The sequence below is a fragment of the Seriola lalandi genome, unplaced genomic scaffold, assembly GCF_002814215.2.
Source record: "Seriola lalandi dorsalis isolate HSWRI2012SDOR001 ecotype SW California unplaced genomic scaffold, Sedor1 jcf7180002054544, whole genome shotgun sequence".
Classification (NCBI taxonomy): Eukaryota; Metazoa; Chordata; class Actinopteri; order Carangiformes; family Carangidae; genus Seriola; species Seriola lalandi.
The window spans coordinates 2,740,079-2,760,488 of NW_019525097.1; the positions used below are offsets into that span (position 1 = coordinate 2,740,079).

The 20,410-nt window shown below is 43.8% G+C and overlaps 1 protein-coding gene across 2 annotated transcripts in view; it reads right to left on the reverse strand.

Moving 5' to 3' along the window:
• jag2b (jagged canonical Notch ligand 2b) overlaps positions 1 to 20,410 on the reverse strand; it is a 47,337-nt gene that overhangs the window by 21,392 nt on the left and 5,535 nt on the right. For both annotated transcript variants that reach the window (XM_023415153.2, XM_023415152.2), the window contains exons 3-4: positions 6,051 to 6,105; positions 1,096 to 1,353 (exon numbers count right to left, since the gene is read on the reverse strand). In XM_023415153.2, coding sequence (XP_023270921.1) covers positions 1,096 to 1,353; positions 6,051 to 6,105 — 313 coding nt within the window. The remainder of the gene's footprint in view (positions 1 to 1,095; positions 1,354 to 6,050; positions 6,106 to 20,410) is intronic.

Below are 20,410 nucleotides of genomic sequence, written 5' to 3' on the forward strand. Positions count from 1 at the left end.
GGGGGGGGGGGGGGGCTTGTTTGTTTGCCATCTTTTCTAACAAGTGCAACAAGACGTGAGAATTCATGGCACCCTGAACAGGGTTGGGAGGAGGGAGGGGGTGGGGGGGTACAACTTTATAGCCTGCATGTACAACACTGACCCCCCCCCCCCCCCCCCCCGCTCCCTCTTAAAAAGCAACCCTGCCCCTGTGCGCTCCCCCTCCTCTTTTCACCCTTCGTCTTCTAAGGTCAGTTGGGTGATTTATGGAGGCCCCCCACTCTCTCTAACACCACCCAAAAGCGCCCCCGACCCCCGACGCTACTGCATGTTAACATCGGCAGGCTGTGTTTCCACCTCCACCATGCTTTTTAATGGGACTTGGACAATGACTAAGGCTCAAGTTAATTTACATACAAGCTTTTAATCACATAGCTTTATAATTACAGCTAATGATCTGATCCCTTTGCACACTGCAGATTTATAAATAGAGCTGCACCTAATGATCATTTTAATTAGATAATCTACCGATTATATTTCTAAATCGATTGCATAATCTTCTAGCATTTAAAATGTCAAACAAATATATATAAATGACCGTCAGTTCCCAGAGCTGAAGGTGACGAGAAACTTATACAGCTCTGAAAGAGCCAGAAGCAACACTGGAATCTTTTCCTTTCCTGGATAATCACAGGACAGCTAATGATAAAGGTTCATCACGCAATTTGACGTCAATCTTATTTCCTCTGAATTCCTCGAGCCGTCCCACAATGCAGCACTCAGACGCTCTCAAACTTTTTTTGTTGTTGTGTGCACCAAAAACACGCTGCACTTAGGGAAGCCCGAGCAGATGACAGCTGTGAAGTCAGATACGTAGCAGTGATTTCAAATATTATTCGATACCAAACCAGAACGTGTTGAAAATGACGTCCCATGAACGGACCATCAGTGGGCCACACCGCTCGTACGTAAGGTGATTGATCTGCAGGTTATTTTCTCAATTAATGGACGGCAGACTGAAGATAAACATGAAACTGTCTTTATGAACTACTACTCTAACATTACTGCAGGTACCACGACTCGGAGATTTGCCCATGACGAAGCTGGCAGACTCACCTATCCTGCAGTCTGGGCCCATCCAGCCATCTAGGCACACCTGAGCCCCCGAGGGGTCACAGCGATAGTGCCCGAAGTAGTCGTCTCGAGGAACACACAGCTTATTGCACTTGTTGCCGTAGTAGTTTTCATCACAGCGCACCCGGATACGGTACATGAGGCGAGCCACCGGCCCGTCGTGCAGGATTTTTTGCCAGGGGTCGCCGGGGTTGAGCATGCCGGTGCGAATGCTGCGTTCGATCAGCAGCTCCTCCTTATCTGAAACAAAGACGACATGAGACGAGTCAGTTGTGTGTCAAGCTGTGAATATTTTGGTGTCTCCTCCCCACTGACAGCTGCACACTGAAGACCACTGAAGAATAAAAAGACCAGTATGAATACAGTTACGGAGAAACTAAGCCTGCGTACCATGAAGTTTAAACGAGACTATTCACCTCTCTCCTCGGTTTCTTCTTGCTCAGCCTAACTGAGGGTCAAAGGACAGAGTGTGTCGTATGCTGTACAGATCGTAAAGTCTCTTGAGGAATATTTGTGATATTGGTCTGTATAAATAAAACTGTCTTGAATACACTGACGTTTATTTGCACCTGGACTTCAATGCATTTTGCTGTTGCAGGATCACTGAAAGCAGATATATATCCTCAAAAGTGCTTTTTGTTCAGTCTGAATTCTGTGAAAATCTACAGTCTAATTCTTTCATGGGATATGAGTGGCTTGGTTAAAAAAAAACGTTCTGCTCAGATACGGATTTCTGGTTGGACTTCTGGAGCACTGGTGGGTTTCCTGCAGTGACAACTGGAAATACTGCTGGATAAACAAGATACACTGACACAGGTTTCTTACTAATCAACATTTGCTTTCACCATAGTTTTTTAATCCAAGAATGAAAAGAGAAAAACAGCAACAACAAACTAAAGACCATCTTGCATCAGTGCTCATTGTTTGAAGGACACCCATCTTAATTTTGATCTCAACTACACAACTGTGAAGTTTTGTGACTATCTTCCAGCTGTGATGCTATTGCATGGATAACATCTGTCCACAGACATAAACACTGAGTACCTGCCTCTGGGGTAGTTCCTGCTACAGTTGGTGTCTACACACACACACACACAGACACACAAGGTGAAAACATTACCCACCATGCTGTCATGGCTGGTAATGATGACATCTACCGAGACATTTAACCACGCGACCAGCTGGCTGCCTTGGCTGTTTTCTGCCAAGTCACTCTAAATCCCACTGAACACTGTCCGTTCAGCACCAAACAGCAGACAGACATGGTTACAGAGCAGCTGGAGAACGTAACGGCGCATTTAGCAGCTAAAGAGGCAGATATTTCCCTCAGGAGCCGGTGGAGACCAAAAACAGAGCTACGAGAGAGTGAATGATGAACGTGTGTTCACCAGATGGATGTTAGTGTAGGTGTAGTAGATGAGTGTTAACTTCCAGTGTCCAAATTACCAATTTAATTGATCTGAACATGAGATAAATCAGGATCTGGATGGATTATCTCCTTGGCTAAACAAACAAACAATCTGTTCAAGAACATGACGCTCCAAGTTATTATTTAGCTATACGCACTCGGTCCACACAGCGGCTGTTTGGCCACACAGCTCAGAAGAGCTCCAGCAGCCGCGGCATTAAGTCGGGTGATAAAAAGGACTTATCTGAAACACTGACACTGTGAAATCTCCTTTACTCTGCTGTAAAGTCACTCTCTCACAAGAAAAAGCAGTGCATTGTTATTCAGCAGACAGACGCTTTGATATCACTTTGTGTGTATGTGTGTATGTGTGTGTGTGTGTGTGTGTGTGTGTGTGTGTGGAAAGTACCAGCTGAATTTTAAGTATGCAATTGAAATTCATTGTCTGCAAATTGATCAATTTTCTGGTGATGGCACACATTACCAGCGCCCCTGAGCTCTCTGTGCGTGCACCGTCATGTCGGGAGGATGCTACCATTTAGCCTCTCGCACGCCAACACTTGCATTAAACACTGTTTGCCTCTGTGGGGCTCGCCGCAGCGCCAGCTCACAGAAAGAAAGCAATCTTTATCACAGTAGGATCAAAGCTGGCAAACAATCTCTGTGGAAATAGGGGGTCTGTGATTTCCTTTTCTCCATGGCTTTGGACTGCAATGCACCATAGACATTTTTAAGTGAGCAAGCACGAACACACACACACAAACACACACACAAACACCCACTCACACACACACACACACACACACCTTCCTCTGCTGGGGACTGACACAATGTCAGACAGAATTAAGCAACAATAACAGAAATAACCCCCGGCAGTTGCCAGATAGAGAACAATGGGCTCCGGGCCCAAGCCGAGCTCTGCTACCTCGGTGTCTAAACACTGAGCCCGGCCACCGAGTCCACTCCACTTCCTGCTCGATAAACACAAGGAAAACAGCCGGCTGCCTTTCCTGAGGACACAGGGGGAAGGGAACAGAGACACACCGGAGGACATGACGCTGGAGGTGAGGAATCTCACTGACAGACCAGAAACACTGGTCGGCTCTTACGTAGGACAAGGCACGAGGCCGGTGCTGACTCAGGTCCCAGAACAAGCTCCTGTGTCTTCCAGATACACACAGTCATGTATTTCAACATTTTATTTCACTTAGTATCTCTCTTTGTGCATTTATTTCAATCAGTTATTCTTCCTCGTTAACCAAGTTAAACAAAAAAAATCAGAGATGGTCAGAGAGATAAAAGAGGCAGGATCAAAATGCAAAACTGACCATTCAAATCCAGTAAACTTATTTGTTAAAACAAGCTGTATCTATAACACTTAACAGATCGCTGTGCATTACCAGCATGGCTGCCTGGAAGGGCATGAAGCAGCCTGAAGAAGTACCTGTCTGCCTCCACCTTCAGTCCTGCACTTCAGTCCATCAGACTGCAACAGACACCGACACATCCATGAATCAAAAAGCACACGTACACGTTTAAAACATCCAGATGCAGCAGGATCTCAACCTGCGGGATTCTGTTTCGTCTGAGTTTAACTGACAGAAATTGGTGGAGCTCCAGCTTTCAGTGGCACTGGATGGTGAACTAAACACACGTCGACTTATCTATGAAACAAAAACACCATGTCTGTTGACAATGTGACTGAGGGGAAGGATAAAATGCCACAACTCACAGCTCCACAGACAACAGCAAAGGGGAAAATTTAGAATTTAAGCTTCTCAATCGTCTTCACCTTTGCAAAGGCATGAGCTATGAGCTGATCCAGTGTTGGTCCAACTTTGTGTTGGACCTAGAATAGGTATAAACCGGAGTTCTGAAACTGATTCAATACAATTTCATTTGTATTACCACAGTGAGCAAGCACTTGGTGACAGGGGGAAGGAAAACCCCCTTTTAAAAAGGGAAGAAACCAACAGAACCAGACTCGGGGCGGGCGGCCGCCTGCCTCCACTGACAGGAGAAAAATGGGGGAGAGGAGAAAGGGGTTGGTGGGTGGGTGGGTGTCTGCCTCCTGAATCTTAACTGGTAAAACCCAGCCCCGATTTCTACTAATAAAACATTTGTGTGTCCTGACGCATCAAATAAGAATTAACGTAACGAGCGCGACCTGCCCAACACACACACACACCTGCTGGGCAACGGTTTACTATCACTGCTGTAGCTCACTGTGACCTCTCATAATGTTTGCCTGTACGAGCGGATTCCCCCGGTCATCATCCTCCACAGAGGTTGAAAGGAGCATTTGTTCCAGACCTTTGAGTTTCTTGAACCCGTGACGTTAAGGTTGAAGTCAGCTGATGCCTGTGGCCTAACAGCAGGCTCAATTCTGCTTCTTTTTAAAACCACGCAACACAGAACACAACAAACTTGCTTCAAAAGGTCAGTTTAATCAAATTCCAGCAGTTTGGCATCACTCCGAAAAAGCTTTGCTCTTAACTCAATGAAAACGAGTCCATTTGGAAGAGCTGAAAATGTGTTTCTTATGTCTTGCATCCTTACACCCAGAAAACATCTATTGCTTTTCTTTACAGCCATTTGGCCGAGACTAAAGTGCTTCTCGCTGGCAGGAAATCAACTGGAGGAACAACAGTATATCAACCAGAAACATCAGAACTAATTACTGTAAATGTGCACAATTACTGGAGAAACAGGAGACTACACAACAGTCTAATCAAAAGAGCTATGATGTCAAAATCTATTTCTTCTCCATTGTCTGAACGCGCGAGTGGAAATGCGTTTGATGTTATGGACAAAACAGGATGTAATGACCTCATATAAATAACGACACAAGTTTGGATTGCAGAGGGACAGACAGTATGGAATGGCGTACTAACACATCCACGCTCATGCTTGCATGCACAGAGAGGTATTTGAGACTCATGAAAAATGCCACCGTCCCCGCAGATCAAAGCTACAAACGCGCACACACACACACACACACACACACACACACACACACACACACACACACACATATATTTTAGTCCTCAATGAGTCCTCTTCCTCCCAGACTCAGCTACTGCTCAGACGGGAAAAGAGAGGTTGTACAGGAGTCCACCCAGCGGACATAAGCAAAGGAAAACAGGATACAGCTGGTCAGTGCTGAGCGCCGCAGCCATCGTAGCTAAGAGGAACCGAGGCTTGCATTCTATATAGGATACGGCATACTCTACAACATATTTTCAACCTGCTACCTACACTGTGTTAACGCAGAAATTAGATCAAGTTTCAATTTATGATAGAAAATATTAAGAAACAAGAAAAGATCTGATCAGAAGGGCCCATATGCTCATGATCCAGAATTAATCATGATTTAATGTTTCTTTAGAAAGAAATTCCTCATAATAATATGAATTTAAATTTCTTTACATTCTTTCTGCAGAAATCCTATAAGCTTATTTGTTCATGATTACGGGCTGATCGGATGCAAGTCACAGCACTGAGATATATGTGTGAAGTTTAGACTTACTGCTGCGTGTGGCGTTGTCCCAGTCCCAGGCCTCTACAATCAACGTGTACGTCCGCTGGAAAAAGCAAAGACAGACAGACAGAAAAAAAACAAACAGTAAGTCATCACGTCTTTTTCACTCAGGTTCACATGTTGGACGCTGAAGAGTAAACACGTCCCAATGCTGCTGTCCACATTCATGTGGCTGTGGTCTGCAGCGTCTGTCACAATACATAGCCATGTAGTAGGTGGTGGGAACCAACAAATGTCAATACGCTGCTGCAGTGCAGGGCTGCATGAATCCCCCCCCCCACAACAATCCCCCTGTTTAGGCATCGACGATCTCAAGTTGCATATGGTGTGAATATATGGTGGGCAGGATGCACCACACTACAACAATCGTACAGTGAGCACTGTAACTAGCAACTTACATTCTAGCATTTCCACAATAAATTGGTATTTCCCGTGCGAACTACATCAAACAGAAACGGCACCATTCAAACAAAAAGACAAAGGAATCCTTCGAATGTAGAAATGTATTTAAGATTTCTCTAGTTTTTCATAAAGACTACAAAATTCTGATTCATCTTGGCAAAACTGATGTCTGTGTTTGAAACAAGACAGGTGAGGCAACGCTACTACAAACATCAGCAGACACACACACACACGAGAGATGATGCAAAAATCGATTGCATTGCTACTACTGAGTCTCGTAACTTGGCCCCGTTACCCGGAAAGTGAGCTTGAGTTGCGCTGCTGATGAAACCCAATCGCTCAGCGATAAGAGAGAAAGAGGCGCTTTAAGGACGAGGACGCCGAGAGAAGCTGCAGGACAGAGATGTGGAGAGGAAAGGATGCAAGGTGACCTGCGTGTGTGTGTACGCTCGCATCATGGGGTTCAACTGGACCGGCACAGATACGCACAGATAGTCGCTTTGAGATAGTGTGTTAAGCACTACCATCGCTTTAAGATAGTCTGTTCTGCAGCAAAACGTCAGTGTCAGTAAACACGACATTTAGCTGCAACATGGAAAATACTTCATCATTAACACAATTAACCAGGCGGACGCCAGAACAATCACGGTACTGGAAGATATCTGGCCTGGTTCTAAAAATCAATGAAGGGCAACCAAGGTTAAAATAAACACTCACAGGCACATGGTGGTTGTCACTTGAGTCAACATTTTATAAAATATGCTTGTTTGCTTTCTTGCCAATGGTAGTTAGCTTAGCTTAGCTTAAGACTGGAACGACCTGGTTCTATCCAAAGGTAAAAAACAAACAAAAAATGTTGGTTTTGCTGGAGGCTATGTGCAGGTGAGCTCACAGTGACATAACTACAACTTGGTATCGATCTTCGCATCCAACTCTCTACAAGAACTGAGCAACTGCAAATGTCCCCAAAAATCTCTCATTTCAATGTTAGCAACTGTGTAAACCTGACGCATTAACAGGGCGGTTGTTACCTGACAAGATACTATTCTGTCCTGGTTCTTACTGAGACCCAGACAGACAAACTAGACCTTCTGTTTTCTGAAGGACCACCACTGAAACCCACTTGGATTTTCTTCCTAAGTCTCTTCTAATATAAATCAATTTCCTCCAATTAAAAACTAATGTACTAAGCAAAACAAGAAATGTTAAGAAAGGACGGATGAAGCCTCAGCAGATACGATGCCCATTAAGAAGGTCACTCTGCTCTGCCAACATTAGCTGTGTGACATGAACTCTGTCTGGCTTTGTCCTTGCTCGTCAGACAGCGAGGTAAATCAGTGGCTAAGGGGATTATCTGGTTTCACACCAAGTTATGCTTTGCTGTCGACCAGAACAACAGAAGCAGCGCCTCGATGAATGTGCATTACCTTGTGATGAATTGATTAGGAAATTAACCAACAACAAGGTTGATTTTCTATTTGTACTTTTTAATCAAATAAAACTGCTGAAGATTTGCTGTTTCCAGTCAGATGTGAGGACTTGCTGCTTTTTTTTGTTCCACACAATTTTCAATTGAATACATTGAATTCTCATATAGGACATAACGTATCAAGTAGTCACTTTTCAGAAGCTGGAATCAGTGACATGTTTTTGCCAAAAAAAAATAAAATAAATGACTGAAAATGATAAAAAAAATCACTGCCAGTTAATTCTCTGAATGGACTAATCAATTAATAGCAACAATTCTTATTTATGTTGTAATATAACAAAGTATTTGAACACAACAAAATTATATTTTGTTAATATATGTTCAAATTTAATTGGCACTTTCTTTAATCTGAGTTTTTTGCACAGCCGTACCTGGTCTGAGAAAACACACACACACACACACACACACACACACACACACACACACACACACACACAAACTAACCAAACTAACCAGCATCACAGGAGTAATCTAGCTGGTGTGCTGCACACTGCTAGGCAACCAGCTGACCTAAATAGCATTCATTACGTCACCACCAGTGACAGTTGTAGTAGCCACAGTGTGACTGCTGTGACCTCCACTGTAAAGTCATTGATAGGATGTTGGTCTGGGAGGATGGAGGAAAAAAAAAAAAAAAAAAAAAATTAGGCAAGTATTTGAGGGAGTTTGCGGTCGCTTGAATGAAGTGGGAGAGGGAAATGACGGGGGGATTGGAAAATGTGTGTGTGTCTGTGTTGTTGATCTGGGGGACCAACAAGCTGGTAGGCTGGTTGCTGCTGGGCTGCAGGATTAAGTAGGCTTGTCTGGCTGTGGGTGGCGGCGGGAGGAAGGGGAGGGGAGTGTTATTGTGGAAGACCACGGGTGACAAGAGAAGGGGATGGAAGATGACGGGATAGGGGTGAGCTAAAGGGCTTGGGTCAGAGTTTGGACAACGGGTGGTACAGCTGTATGAGACTGTAGCTGCTGGCGAGACATGAGCGGCCAAAACTATGACTGGGGTAGAGGAGGGGGTTGAGAGGAGAAACCTGAAGTTAGAGAAGAGGGGTAAGGTAGAGAAGAGTGTGTGTGTGTGTGTGTGTGTGTGTGTGTGTGTGTGTGGGGGTTTAGGCGGAGGAAGGCCATGTACGGGGCGATGCTCTTGCTGCTGGTGCCGGAAGCTCTGCCATCCCCGTCCGACCGCAGACGCACAACAGATGCGGCCTCAAAGATGGATTATTTGACATGAACGTGGATCATCCCACGATATGTAGCTCGGCTTCTGACCTTTCCACCCGTCCCCTTCCCCCCTCCCCCCACCACAAAGGGGTGGGCTGGCTGGCCCAGTCTGAGCATGTGGGTGGGTGGGTGTGTGTGTGTGTGTGTGTGCCAATGCGTACAAGAGGAACGACGAGTGGCAGCGCACGCATTAATGACTGGAGATCTTGATCTTAGGATGATGCCCGTCTGTATGGCGAGATCGTGAGACTACGCAAGCGTCGCAACAAAATCTCATCAAAAGGCCAAAGACAGAACAGTTGGCCGTATTGTGACCTGCACCTTTTGGGTTCACCCAGAAGCCGGGCGTGCTCGCATGCCTACATGTTGTAAATGTTTGGTTAAATAGTCCCCTGAGTCATTGTGTGTTGGGCTCGAGCAAAGCCACGGACTAGTCTGGTTTCCCACAGACCATCCCAGTCTGTGATTAGCTGGATTAAATGACAGCTGCCCAAATGGTTGGAACAAGATAGATGGACGGGCAAGGGGGGGGATAAAGGGGAGGATTGGGGGGAGGGAAGGGGGGGGGAAAGGCTACTGAACAAAGACCCTTGTCCCAACACCGTAACTCACCCCCAATCCCAATCAAAACCATTGTCCATGAAGAGACAGAGTCAGCACGAGCACAATTAGCGTCAGCATGTGTGCTACCGAGCCTGGGCAGGACAGTTACATGGCAGAAGTAAAAAAAACAAAAAAAACAAAAACAAAACAAAAGCAGACGGTGTTTCTCATACCAGTCCTACCTATAATACAAATAGATAACTTTATTAACCTGCCCTTTGTCTCAGCTCAAAACACACACGTCAACAACATTTGACAATGCGAGATACTTCAGAGACTACGAAGAATCCTCCGTCAGTCAAATCTCCAAAAACCCAACCTGGCCCTTCCCCTAATGGATTAGAGGATTTACCAAGAGAAATCCTAGTTTTCAAGTCAAGAAGGGGGGGCGCGGTGGAGAAAAGAAAAAAAAGGATGTTTATGTTTCATGCACTCAGTGAATTTGTGTCTGCTTGAAATGATGTAAGTGCCATTTTTGCATCACATGGCACAAAAATATGCCAAACAGCTCTTTTATTGAATCCAGGTAAAGTCGATTCAGGCATCACAAAAAAGGGCCAATCCTGTGAGGGCAGAGGAAGAGATGGTGATGGTAATGTCTGGGGAGAGCCACAGGTGTAGGTTCCCACGCCAGATGAGGGGTGGATGAGTGAGCGGAAGGTGGCCATTGAAATGAAAAGCGACGGGGGGAAAAAAAACGGGGAGAGGTGGCAGTGGGAAGTGGAAGCCAGGGCAAGGCTGGGGTCACTAAGCATGGGATCTGCACGCTTCTTTTTCAAAAGAGGGGTCAGCCCTCTGCATGTGGGGCGATGTGCGCGTTTGCATTCGAAGAATACCAAAGAATGTGAGATCCAGGCCTGGTGTGTAATCCCATGCCAGATCCCAGACCTGGCAACAATTCACCATCAATGGAAGGGTGCATCTGCATTGACGAATTCAGGTTTGATTGACTTATTTCTGCCTCTTGGGGCAAAGTCGGATCCCAAATGTGGACTGAGCTTTGGGAATTATTCCTCGTCGCTGTTTTTTTGATGCCTTTCATACAATAAACTCTTAAACTCACTGATGAGTTCTCCCTTTGAAAACACTGTGAGTAACCTTGAGCTATTCGTTTCCCACGTCACTGAGAGGTGACCCGAATGTCCACCTCCCTGTTCCCAGCTCCTCCACAGGGATCTCCACTGACATCTCCTGATTTATTGCCTTCTGATGGGACATGAGGTCATCACGATTCATCCCGTGGCCAGTAATCACTGCATGTAATCTTCATTAATCTGTGATGTCAATCCCAGCTTTTGGTTTTACTAGGGCTGAGTCTACGCTATTCCAGCGAGGGCATCACGCTGTGTGCCGTCTCTGCTGAAGAGGAAGGGCCACCGGGCACAAAAGCATCCGCCTTCTCCAGACACTGGGCTTAAAAATTACTGGAAAAAATATGGATGAATAACAGCCGCACTCTATCACTCTTAATGGGGATTAATGGATAATAGCTGTCTCAGTGTGAGGGATGATAGAATGAAAGATAGTCCCATAAAATTAATTAGTTAATCAACTCTGAAATGCCCACTAGCATATTTTATTCAAATTAGTCGTTAAGACTAAGTGGAAGTGAAATAATTTGGTATCATTAACTCCTAATGATACTGAGGGTCATTAATGCATGGGACCACGAACAGGCTGAACGTCACAAAGCCTAAACAGACTCAAAGAGCACAAAGGAGCACAGAGGTTTCCAATGGGAGAGAAGCTGGGAGGGGTCTGGGGGGGCTGAGGGAGCAACTTCTTCCAGTTGAGACTAAAGAGTAGAAAAAGTAGAGGTGAACTGAACAAGCTTCACGGGGATTGGACTTCAACATAAATCTCTCTTGGTCCAGCTCCTCAATCTGTTCAGAGGCGAAGATCAAAGACCTCCAGTGGCAAAATCCTTGCAAATGTGGTGATGATGTTGGCAGACAGGGTAGGAGAAGTTGGATGGGTTTGGACCCTTTCTGACATCCGTGCTGGCCATTGCTGAACTTTGGATTCCAGGTAGACAAAACCGGAGCTCAACAATCTTTTGTAAGAAGAATCAAACTATCAATATGTGTAATGACATTCAGTTTTTATCCTATTCAGTCTAACCCCTTATCTGACCCAACATTTCAACCAGTAATGCCAAACCCTGCAACAGGAGCAGTTTTAGATTTGTATTTTGGGTTTTTAAGACATAAAAGATACTTATTCTTATATAATAATGGATCATTAAGCTCAAACTTAAGTTTCACCTCATAATCAGTGAAAAAAAAAAGTCCCATCCAACCATCCAGGACCGTGCGATAGATGCTGAAAAAAGGAAGCTGTCTTGTTAACATCTTTAACATCCCCATGCCAGTGACATTTCTTAGGGTTAGAACTAACAGTTATACCTGTTATCAATCAATCTGCCCATTATTTTCTAATCATTTTCTTTGCAATATGAGACAAAGGTCATCATAATTTCCCAAAGCCCAAGCTGACATATTAAAGTGTCCTGTTTTGTTCAACCAACAGTCTAAAATACATTCAGTTTGATATCATAGAATAATAGGAAAAGCAGCAAATAATCACATTTGAGGAGCTGTAAACAGTTCATTTATGGCAATTTATGACAATTGCAGGAACTATTTCATATCCAAATAGTTCCTTATAATAATTATTAATAATTTAAATAAATGAAACCAAAAAAAAAAAAGCATTGAATCCTCACATCTGAGAAGCTGAACCAGTGAATATTTGGCATTTTTGCTTGACAATCAAAATTGTTGATTAATGTAAATTGACAACACAATTTAACAAACTATTCATTTCAGCTCTACAGCGAGAGAAGCCTGCATCCAGCCAGCGCGCCCGACTCTTCCCCCAAACAAACACCGAGAACAGTGCCTCACGGGAATGCACCAAACTAAACACACGCATCCCAATTACAGCAGTGGTCTTCACCGTGTTAATGAACCTCTGCAGACAAGTTAAGCACCACTGACCTGTGACTCGAGGCGTCACAAGACAATATTCATTTACACTACTCCAGCTACATGTGTGGCTGTGGAGGCAGGTTACAGACAGTCATATCTCTGCTGGGGAGAGAGGGAGTGAGGGCTGCACACAAGCTGCTTGCCAGAGTCGTGTGCCAAGAGATGTCGCACTGAAGGCAAGGCATTTGGCTGGCTGGTGTGTACCGGCTGTGCGCGCACAGACACACACACACACACACACACACGGCCCATTGAGCATGCTGCTACTATGCCAACAGGGTCATTACCCATGCACTTCCAATTCAACAAACCCCTCCCCCTCCTGGTGCTAATTAACCAGCATGATCCAAGACTATGCAACACGTAAAACAAACACCAACACATGCACATTTGCATAGAAAAAACTAAATGACTTCACATGCAACACTCAGATGTTGTCAGAGTAGACATCAAACACAAACTGAAGCCGCATGGTGGTTACAAACCAAACATTAAACTGAGCTCAGTTTCTTGCATGACTAAACAAGGTTAAATGAAAAGCATTTATTTAAAGCATTTTACCTGAGAATACTAGCCGAGGCCGGCAGACACAATAAAAATGTGCGACAATATCTTTTACACTCAGGTCATATCTTCATCGTTATGTGACCCAAGAAGAATGTGACAAACAACTTAAAAAGGTCGGGTTAAACCTCAGTTCTCGCGGTCTCTCAGATATTTGTCAATGACTTCCTCAGGTGTTAATTTGCCTTAAGAAGTCCGAGGGCAATAGACATGCTTCAGAAACATTAACAGGCTAATTCCTGATCCGAAGCAATAGGGCGCCCGACTGGAGAGCAATACGGCACCGCCTCTAGCTGAGCCCCCATTATCATTTCAAACAGGTTCAACAGTACAGTGACAATTTAACTGCCCATGTAATGACATGCTTTAATTACCCCCACAAGGAGCCTCCAGCACCTGCACACCATTCATTTAACAAGAGGCAGGGGACGCAGGGGACGCAATGGGCCACAGCAACACAGCACGCACAGTGTATTTAAACAGATGAAATCGATGCACAGACAGTGAAGAGACACACGCCTCACAACTACAAACATCTAAACAACACGTGTAGTTATACCTGAGATGTAGGTGCCAGCTTCAACCTAAATTTAGAGAAAAACTTCCTTTATTTCAGGCTGCAGCTTGTTTGAGGCTACAGCTGAATAATTTCTTCCATAAATGAGAAAACATTTTGCTTCTTAAAAACTACAATTCCCATTCACTGTCACAAAGAGGATGTTAACCTCATCCTCCCAGTCCAAACTCAACAAGTTTTACACTTAAATATGCACTGGTGTTGAGGTTTAAGGCACACAACACAATGCTACAATGTCCCCAGTTTGAATCCGGGGACCTCTGTTGCGCATCTTTCTCCGTGTCATTTCCTGTTATCCCTCTATTGTCAACTATATAATAAAAAGGCATGCGATGCTCAAAAAAAATTCATGCCAAAATATTCCCAACATACTTGACTCTGGCAAGACAAAAATAAAGGAGCTCAGATACTGCAGAGATAAACACATGGTGGAGCCTGAGTTCAGACTCAGGAGAGGCAACCCAACCAGGTGTCTTTAACGTGCTCATGACTGCACCCACAGGGATGCCTGCAACATCATAACACGCTCACTGTTCTTGCTATAACAGACAAGACATGCCGTCCTCTTCAAAACACAGTACTAAGTCTTCTAATGATCAACATCACGGGCAGATTCAGGTTGTTTTCCTCATTATGTGTAAAAGCAGGAGTACGTTGCCGACTAACTTGGTCTTCATGTTGTTGGCCTGACTGCTGTCAGCTGAGTATACAGTACCACGAAGGACAATCAGCGGCAGTCTACAACATCTTAAATACTAGAGCTAAAGAGTCAGTAAAGTTCATTTGAACACGCTGCACATTTATCATGCAATAGTGAAAAGCTGCCAGCCGCTCTGATAGTGGAACGGTGGGACAACCGAGTTGCTAACTGCGTACCTCGCTGCATCTTTACCCAAGGTCCTCACAATCCTGTTAATACAGGAAACTCAATGAGTAAACTGCACCTATGAAAATGTGCCAAGAGCTACTTACACCAACCGGCAAACTACGCCCAACTCAGACCATGGTCTCCATGACACCCATAACAAATGTAAATGTCGGTCTAAATATTCAAAAATGAAGCCACTTGGTCGATGGCAGGCTCCTCACTGTGCAGTGGTTTGCTTCCTCTGTGGTTTGCAGTGAGGCACCAACCTGAAGAAGAATAGTGAGCATACAGTGGCTACAGGATGCATCTCATCCACTTCATTTTTGCTTGTTGGTAGCATACACATGAAGGATGTCATCATAGCTCTATTCAAAGGGGCAATACGCATTTAGCATGCTAACCAGCTAGCCCCGGTCCAGTCCTGTCTTGTAATACTACTTTTGACCTCAAGAGGTGACAGTGAGTCACTTTAGCATCCACTTTAACTTCAGTCAGGAGAGAGTGAACAAGTAGTAACTGTGAACAGGCGAATGGGGAGGAAGGACCATAGAGCATATTTCCTCGTTCCTTACGGCAGCGGTGGACACCAACCTTTTGGTAATATGCTGCCCCCTGTTGGTTTGGAGTACAAATTGGACAGCAGGCCAAGTCTGACACGTGATGTTTTCCCACAAGCACTGTCATCACTACCTTTCAGTCACATTGACCGTCATGGCAGACAGGCTAGCTGACAGCTAATAATCGATTAAGAAAGCCAGATTCTGCAACACATCTAATTGTAAAACTGTTGATTTAAATGAACTCAGAGATGCAGTTTGGACTAACAGCTCTATGAGTTAACTAGGTAAGGAGGACAGTACCAGAGGGAAACTGGTGCATTTTGGCCCAGACAGAAATATGCCCAAAATTAGCGGAAAAGTCACTGGAAAACTCTGAATACACCAGGCTGAATATTCATGAACACAGAAACTGCTCCAAGCAAGTACTGATTTGAATAGCTGATTCGTTGACCCACTGACCCCACCAAAAAAATTACAAAAAACAAATTACTGCTCAAACTAAAACATATCACAAAACAAAAATCACCTCCCTGAGGCGACGAGTAAGAAAACAGCCGCTAAAGAACGACGCTGCCTAAAAGCTGTTCTGTCCCGCTTGTACACGCTGTGCCTGATGTGAAATCACAGAGTGAAGAAAACAAAGTGTTCTCCTAGGAAATCCCTGTTGCCTCCTTCCCGACACCATAACACAGATCCATTTAATATTAAGAATGTAGTCCGAGTCAGATGGCAATGACAGAGTTCAGTCTACACGGGTTTCCACAGGGCAGCTGTCCAGATAACACAGTCAACGCTACACTGCATCTTTGTTAATGAGCGAAGCAACAACACAGACATCTGTCAGACTTGTGAACTCTGGCAACGGTACGCAAGACAAAAATGTGCAGTGTCTGAAGGGGAAGGGCATCAGGGGCATCTTACTACTACTACTACTACTACTACTACTACTACTACTACTACTACTACTACTACTACTACTACTACTACTACTTCTTCTTCTTCTTCTTTGATTAAACACAGAAAGATCCAAATGAGCTGGAATGACATTGATGCTTATGCAAAAAAAAAACATTATCAATGTTCTCAGTCTGGTCGTTAGAAGCCATACTCCATGTGTGTAAATCAGAAAGTCCATAAGTGTTTGTTGAGAGATCAGAAGCCAAAATGTCATCAACTGTGCCAGACTATAAATAATTTCTATAAGGCAGCACGCAATAAAAAGGTTATTTTAAGACATCGAGCTATCACAAGTACTCGCAATGATTAGAAGAGGTGTTTTATGCCTGATGTATGATAAATATTTAAAAATATAATTTAAGAGATTAAATGTAAACCCCCTTCAAAATAATGTAATAATATGGATTATCTATTAAAGAATGATTCAGAGAAAATTCAGACAGATTTCATGCTGTTCTGTTACTGCCACAAACGAGTGGAACAGATGTTGGAATCATCTAGTTCGTGAAGAGGCTTTAACGTCACTATGACTGATAAGTGACCACAGGTAACTGATGCACTAGTTGCAGGATCCCTCTCACATTTTGCTTAAGTGGGGCAGTAAAAAAAAAAAAAAAAAAAAAAAAAAAAAAAAAAAAAAAAAAAAAAAAAAAAAACTCAAAACATCAAAACTGGCTATAAGGCAGGTCTTGCTCCTTCAAACTGGGCTGCATCTACTGTGTGCATGATGGCGATAGGAAAAAGCAGAAAACACTAGAACCTCGTGACATTTCCAGGGTAGCCTTTTCTCCTCCAGATGCATCAATAACTACTGAGTACATTACTTGCCAGCTTCCGTGTTGGATATTGACCAGTCTATTGTGGGCATGGAGACCTCTACTCAGACTGCAGAATGGCCTCCCTTACTGTCCTTCCAAACCCTCAACTCTAAGAACCAGTATTATGTACTTTAATACTGTAACAATAAGAATTTCCACATTAAACATATAAACAGCTTTCATATCAAAAAAGGGACTCACGGCCGATAAAATTCTTCTCCAAGCTGGCACCCCCTGGAGAGAGGGATGCTACCTTGTTGTCTGATGCATATATCAGGATATTTTTAGATTTTACTACACAGCAAACCTTCTTTGCAGCGCATAAAAAGACAAGGCGTGCACTTACATCCTTGTGCATGTCCAATTGAAGCCTTGCAATACAAATATCAGACCCTAAGTGCCACTTCAAGAAAAAGGGAGCTCTTCGGAAAGAAAAAGAAAAGAAAAAAAATTTCATCTTGGGAGTTCAGCCTGACTGGCTAATTGCATAATCAATGCAAAGCTGAGCTGAATCACAGGTGAGACCCGCGTGAGTAGCTTTCCACGCAGCAGCCCTGGGACCAGAAGAGTAAGGATGGGGGGAGGGAGCCACAGAGAGGAGAGATAATTGTTTACTGGAGGCCTATGTGGCCGTCTCCTAGCAACAGCTCTGACATGCTCCGTATCAGGTGTGTCTAACCATAGCAGCCTCTGTTAGCCTTTGGTTCTGCGATTTTTTGTTTGTGTGTGTGTGTGCATCCAAAATATAGCTACTGCTTTAACTACAAAGGCGAGAGGAGAGGGAGGGAAGGGGGAAGACATACAGTACATGCACAGGATAGAGTCTAACCCTAAGTGTCTGAATGAGCCACTGCTAAAGCCTCTGTCCTACTTCTCTCCAATAATAACCACTACACTTTATCTGTCAGTGTCTCCATCCCGATTTTCTCCCCCTCACTTGCAGCTTGGATCTTGTTTTCTCATCAGCATGAACTGCAAGCGTTAGCATGGAAAATAACCAGAAACAACACTGGAAAAGAAATGAAGAGAGCTGACTTGATATGCATTTGTGAAAATTTCCAAAATTCAGTAAAATCCCAAAGGCTATATACACCTACAAAAAAAGGAGATTGAAAGAAAAACATACTGTAGGTAGCCTTTTGTCAATGTTCACAGATTTTTTTTCAGTGTCAATATGAGCATATGAGCATATGAGCTCTGGACTTGGCAGTGATGGTGACACTGGTGAACATTTTCAGCTACTCGTCCAGCACAAATTTTGGTTGCACTGGAATTTTACGCATTCAAATATCTGTCCATGGAGATCTATACACAGGCCAATGAGAACTTCTTCAGAACATTTTGTCCCAAGCGACTTATCCTTTCAACGCAGATAACTATTTAGAATTAGACATCATAAATCAGTCACTGAGCTTCCCTCTTTGATAAAGGGTTTGGAGTAAAGGGGTCAGTGAAAGTGTTTGATTATCAAACAGCGTCTGACACCCCATACCCCCTATACATTCCTGACTTTGCAATTTGGAGAATGCATCTGTCAAGTCTTTATGACCTTCTGAAACTTGGATTTTAACTTCCCTCTCTCGCTGTCTCATCATTCTTCACACAAATACTTATGTCATTTTGTGTGTACAATAGAGTCAAACACAACAATGTGTTGAGGACTGCGTGTCAGAAAGTGTGACACTATGTGATTCATTGCGGTGAGACTGAGGTATCAGGGAGGAAGTGTGATACATTAAGGAAGAGACGATGACTGCTGGCTTCCTGATTCGCCTCCAAATGTGGCAGCTATAAACACTTTTGCCTTCAGACGTGGTCAGACAATATGTAGTACAAAACAAGTTCATTTTGAGCATACTGAACCGCTAATGAACATCCAGCCATACAGTCCAGTCATGGTTGGATGCTGAACAATCAACGTCATTCAAGATGCTACTGAGCAATAATGTACAAAGTGACACAATGGAGTAAGAAAGCATTAAATAATGACAAGTGAAAGTGAGAGGTCAGACTTGAATTAGAGAGACAAACTTAATAAAGCTTTTCCTTGATTTAATAACAAAAGAAAAGACATGCACATCAGAGCTTGACAGCAGTACAAAAAAAGTTATGATAGCAACACTGTGTGTATCTAATGTACACGTGGCCAGTGGTGCGAGCCAAAACCATTCAAATAGTTGTTCCAGGAAAAACAATTTTCAGCAGGTCTGTGCAGATTAACGTGTTGCTTTAACTTTTGAGGTGATCAGCCTTGTGAGACTGACTGCGTGTTTGAGTTTGAGTTGCAGACCACACAAACCAAATTGGTGCAGACACTTTATCCCTTGATCCTCGATAAACTCCAGAGGCAGCGCGTTTTAAATTCTAATTCAAAATCAACTGCTCAAAAGCTAAGCAACAATTAACCTTCTTGATGTGGTTGGTGTCTGTTGCAGATCATCTACAGGTCTGGCTAACTACATGCATCAATTTACTAGCCGATTGAGAACGGACGCCTGACAGATATCCAAGTTGAGAGCAGATACAGTTACAGGCAGGCTCACATCAAACGGACGTCCGGCTGATGTAGCTGGGGGGCAGGGAGGGCGAGAGAGAGGCAGAGAAATTCCACCGGCAATTTCATTAGTGATCAAATGGAAGTGAGACGTGTCTCTCTCCGCCCTCTCTCTCCTGAAGTGCACATACAGCATAGGCCAACAAAATGGAAACTCAATCAAATCGACCAAACGAGGTCTTAACTTGGTCAGCTGACTGCAGGTCTGCCGTTAATATTTGACGTCCAGGCATACCATACATGTCCACATGCTCCAGTAATGACACGATCTGATAACTTTAATCTGAAAGCTTCTTTCTTAAAGCATCTATAATTAGTATTGTCATAATAACCATAGCAGGTAGCTGCTTCTGGCCAAAAGGCTCCAACAACTTACTGTACACTACGACCACCAAAAGGGCAGATAGACAATTACTTAGCTGGTGAAGCAGTGGAGCATTTAGCAACTTAAAAGTCAAATACCACAAGTAGGTAGAGACATTCCCATCAGCATCAGCTGTACTTACGCGTGCAGAGCTAGTAAACAAATGTTAGCATGCTGAAATGCTAAACTAAGACAGAACACAGTAAACATTATATATAATGCTAACATATAGGTACTAAACATTGTAATGTTAGCACTGACTTTGTTAGCACGTTAGCAGGGTGATGTTAGCATTTAGATAAAAGTGCAGCAGTGCCTAAGTAGGCTACAGCCTCAGAGAGTTGCTAGCATGTAGCTGTAGACTCTTAGTTATGCTAGCGATAGCCA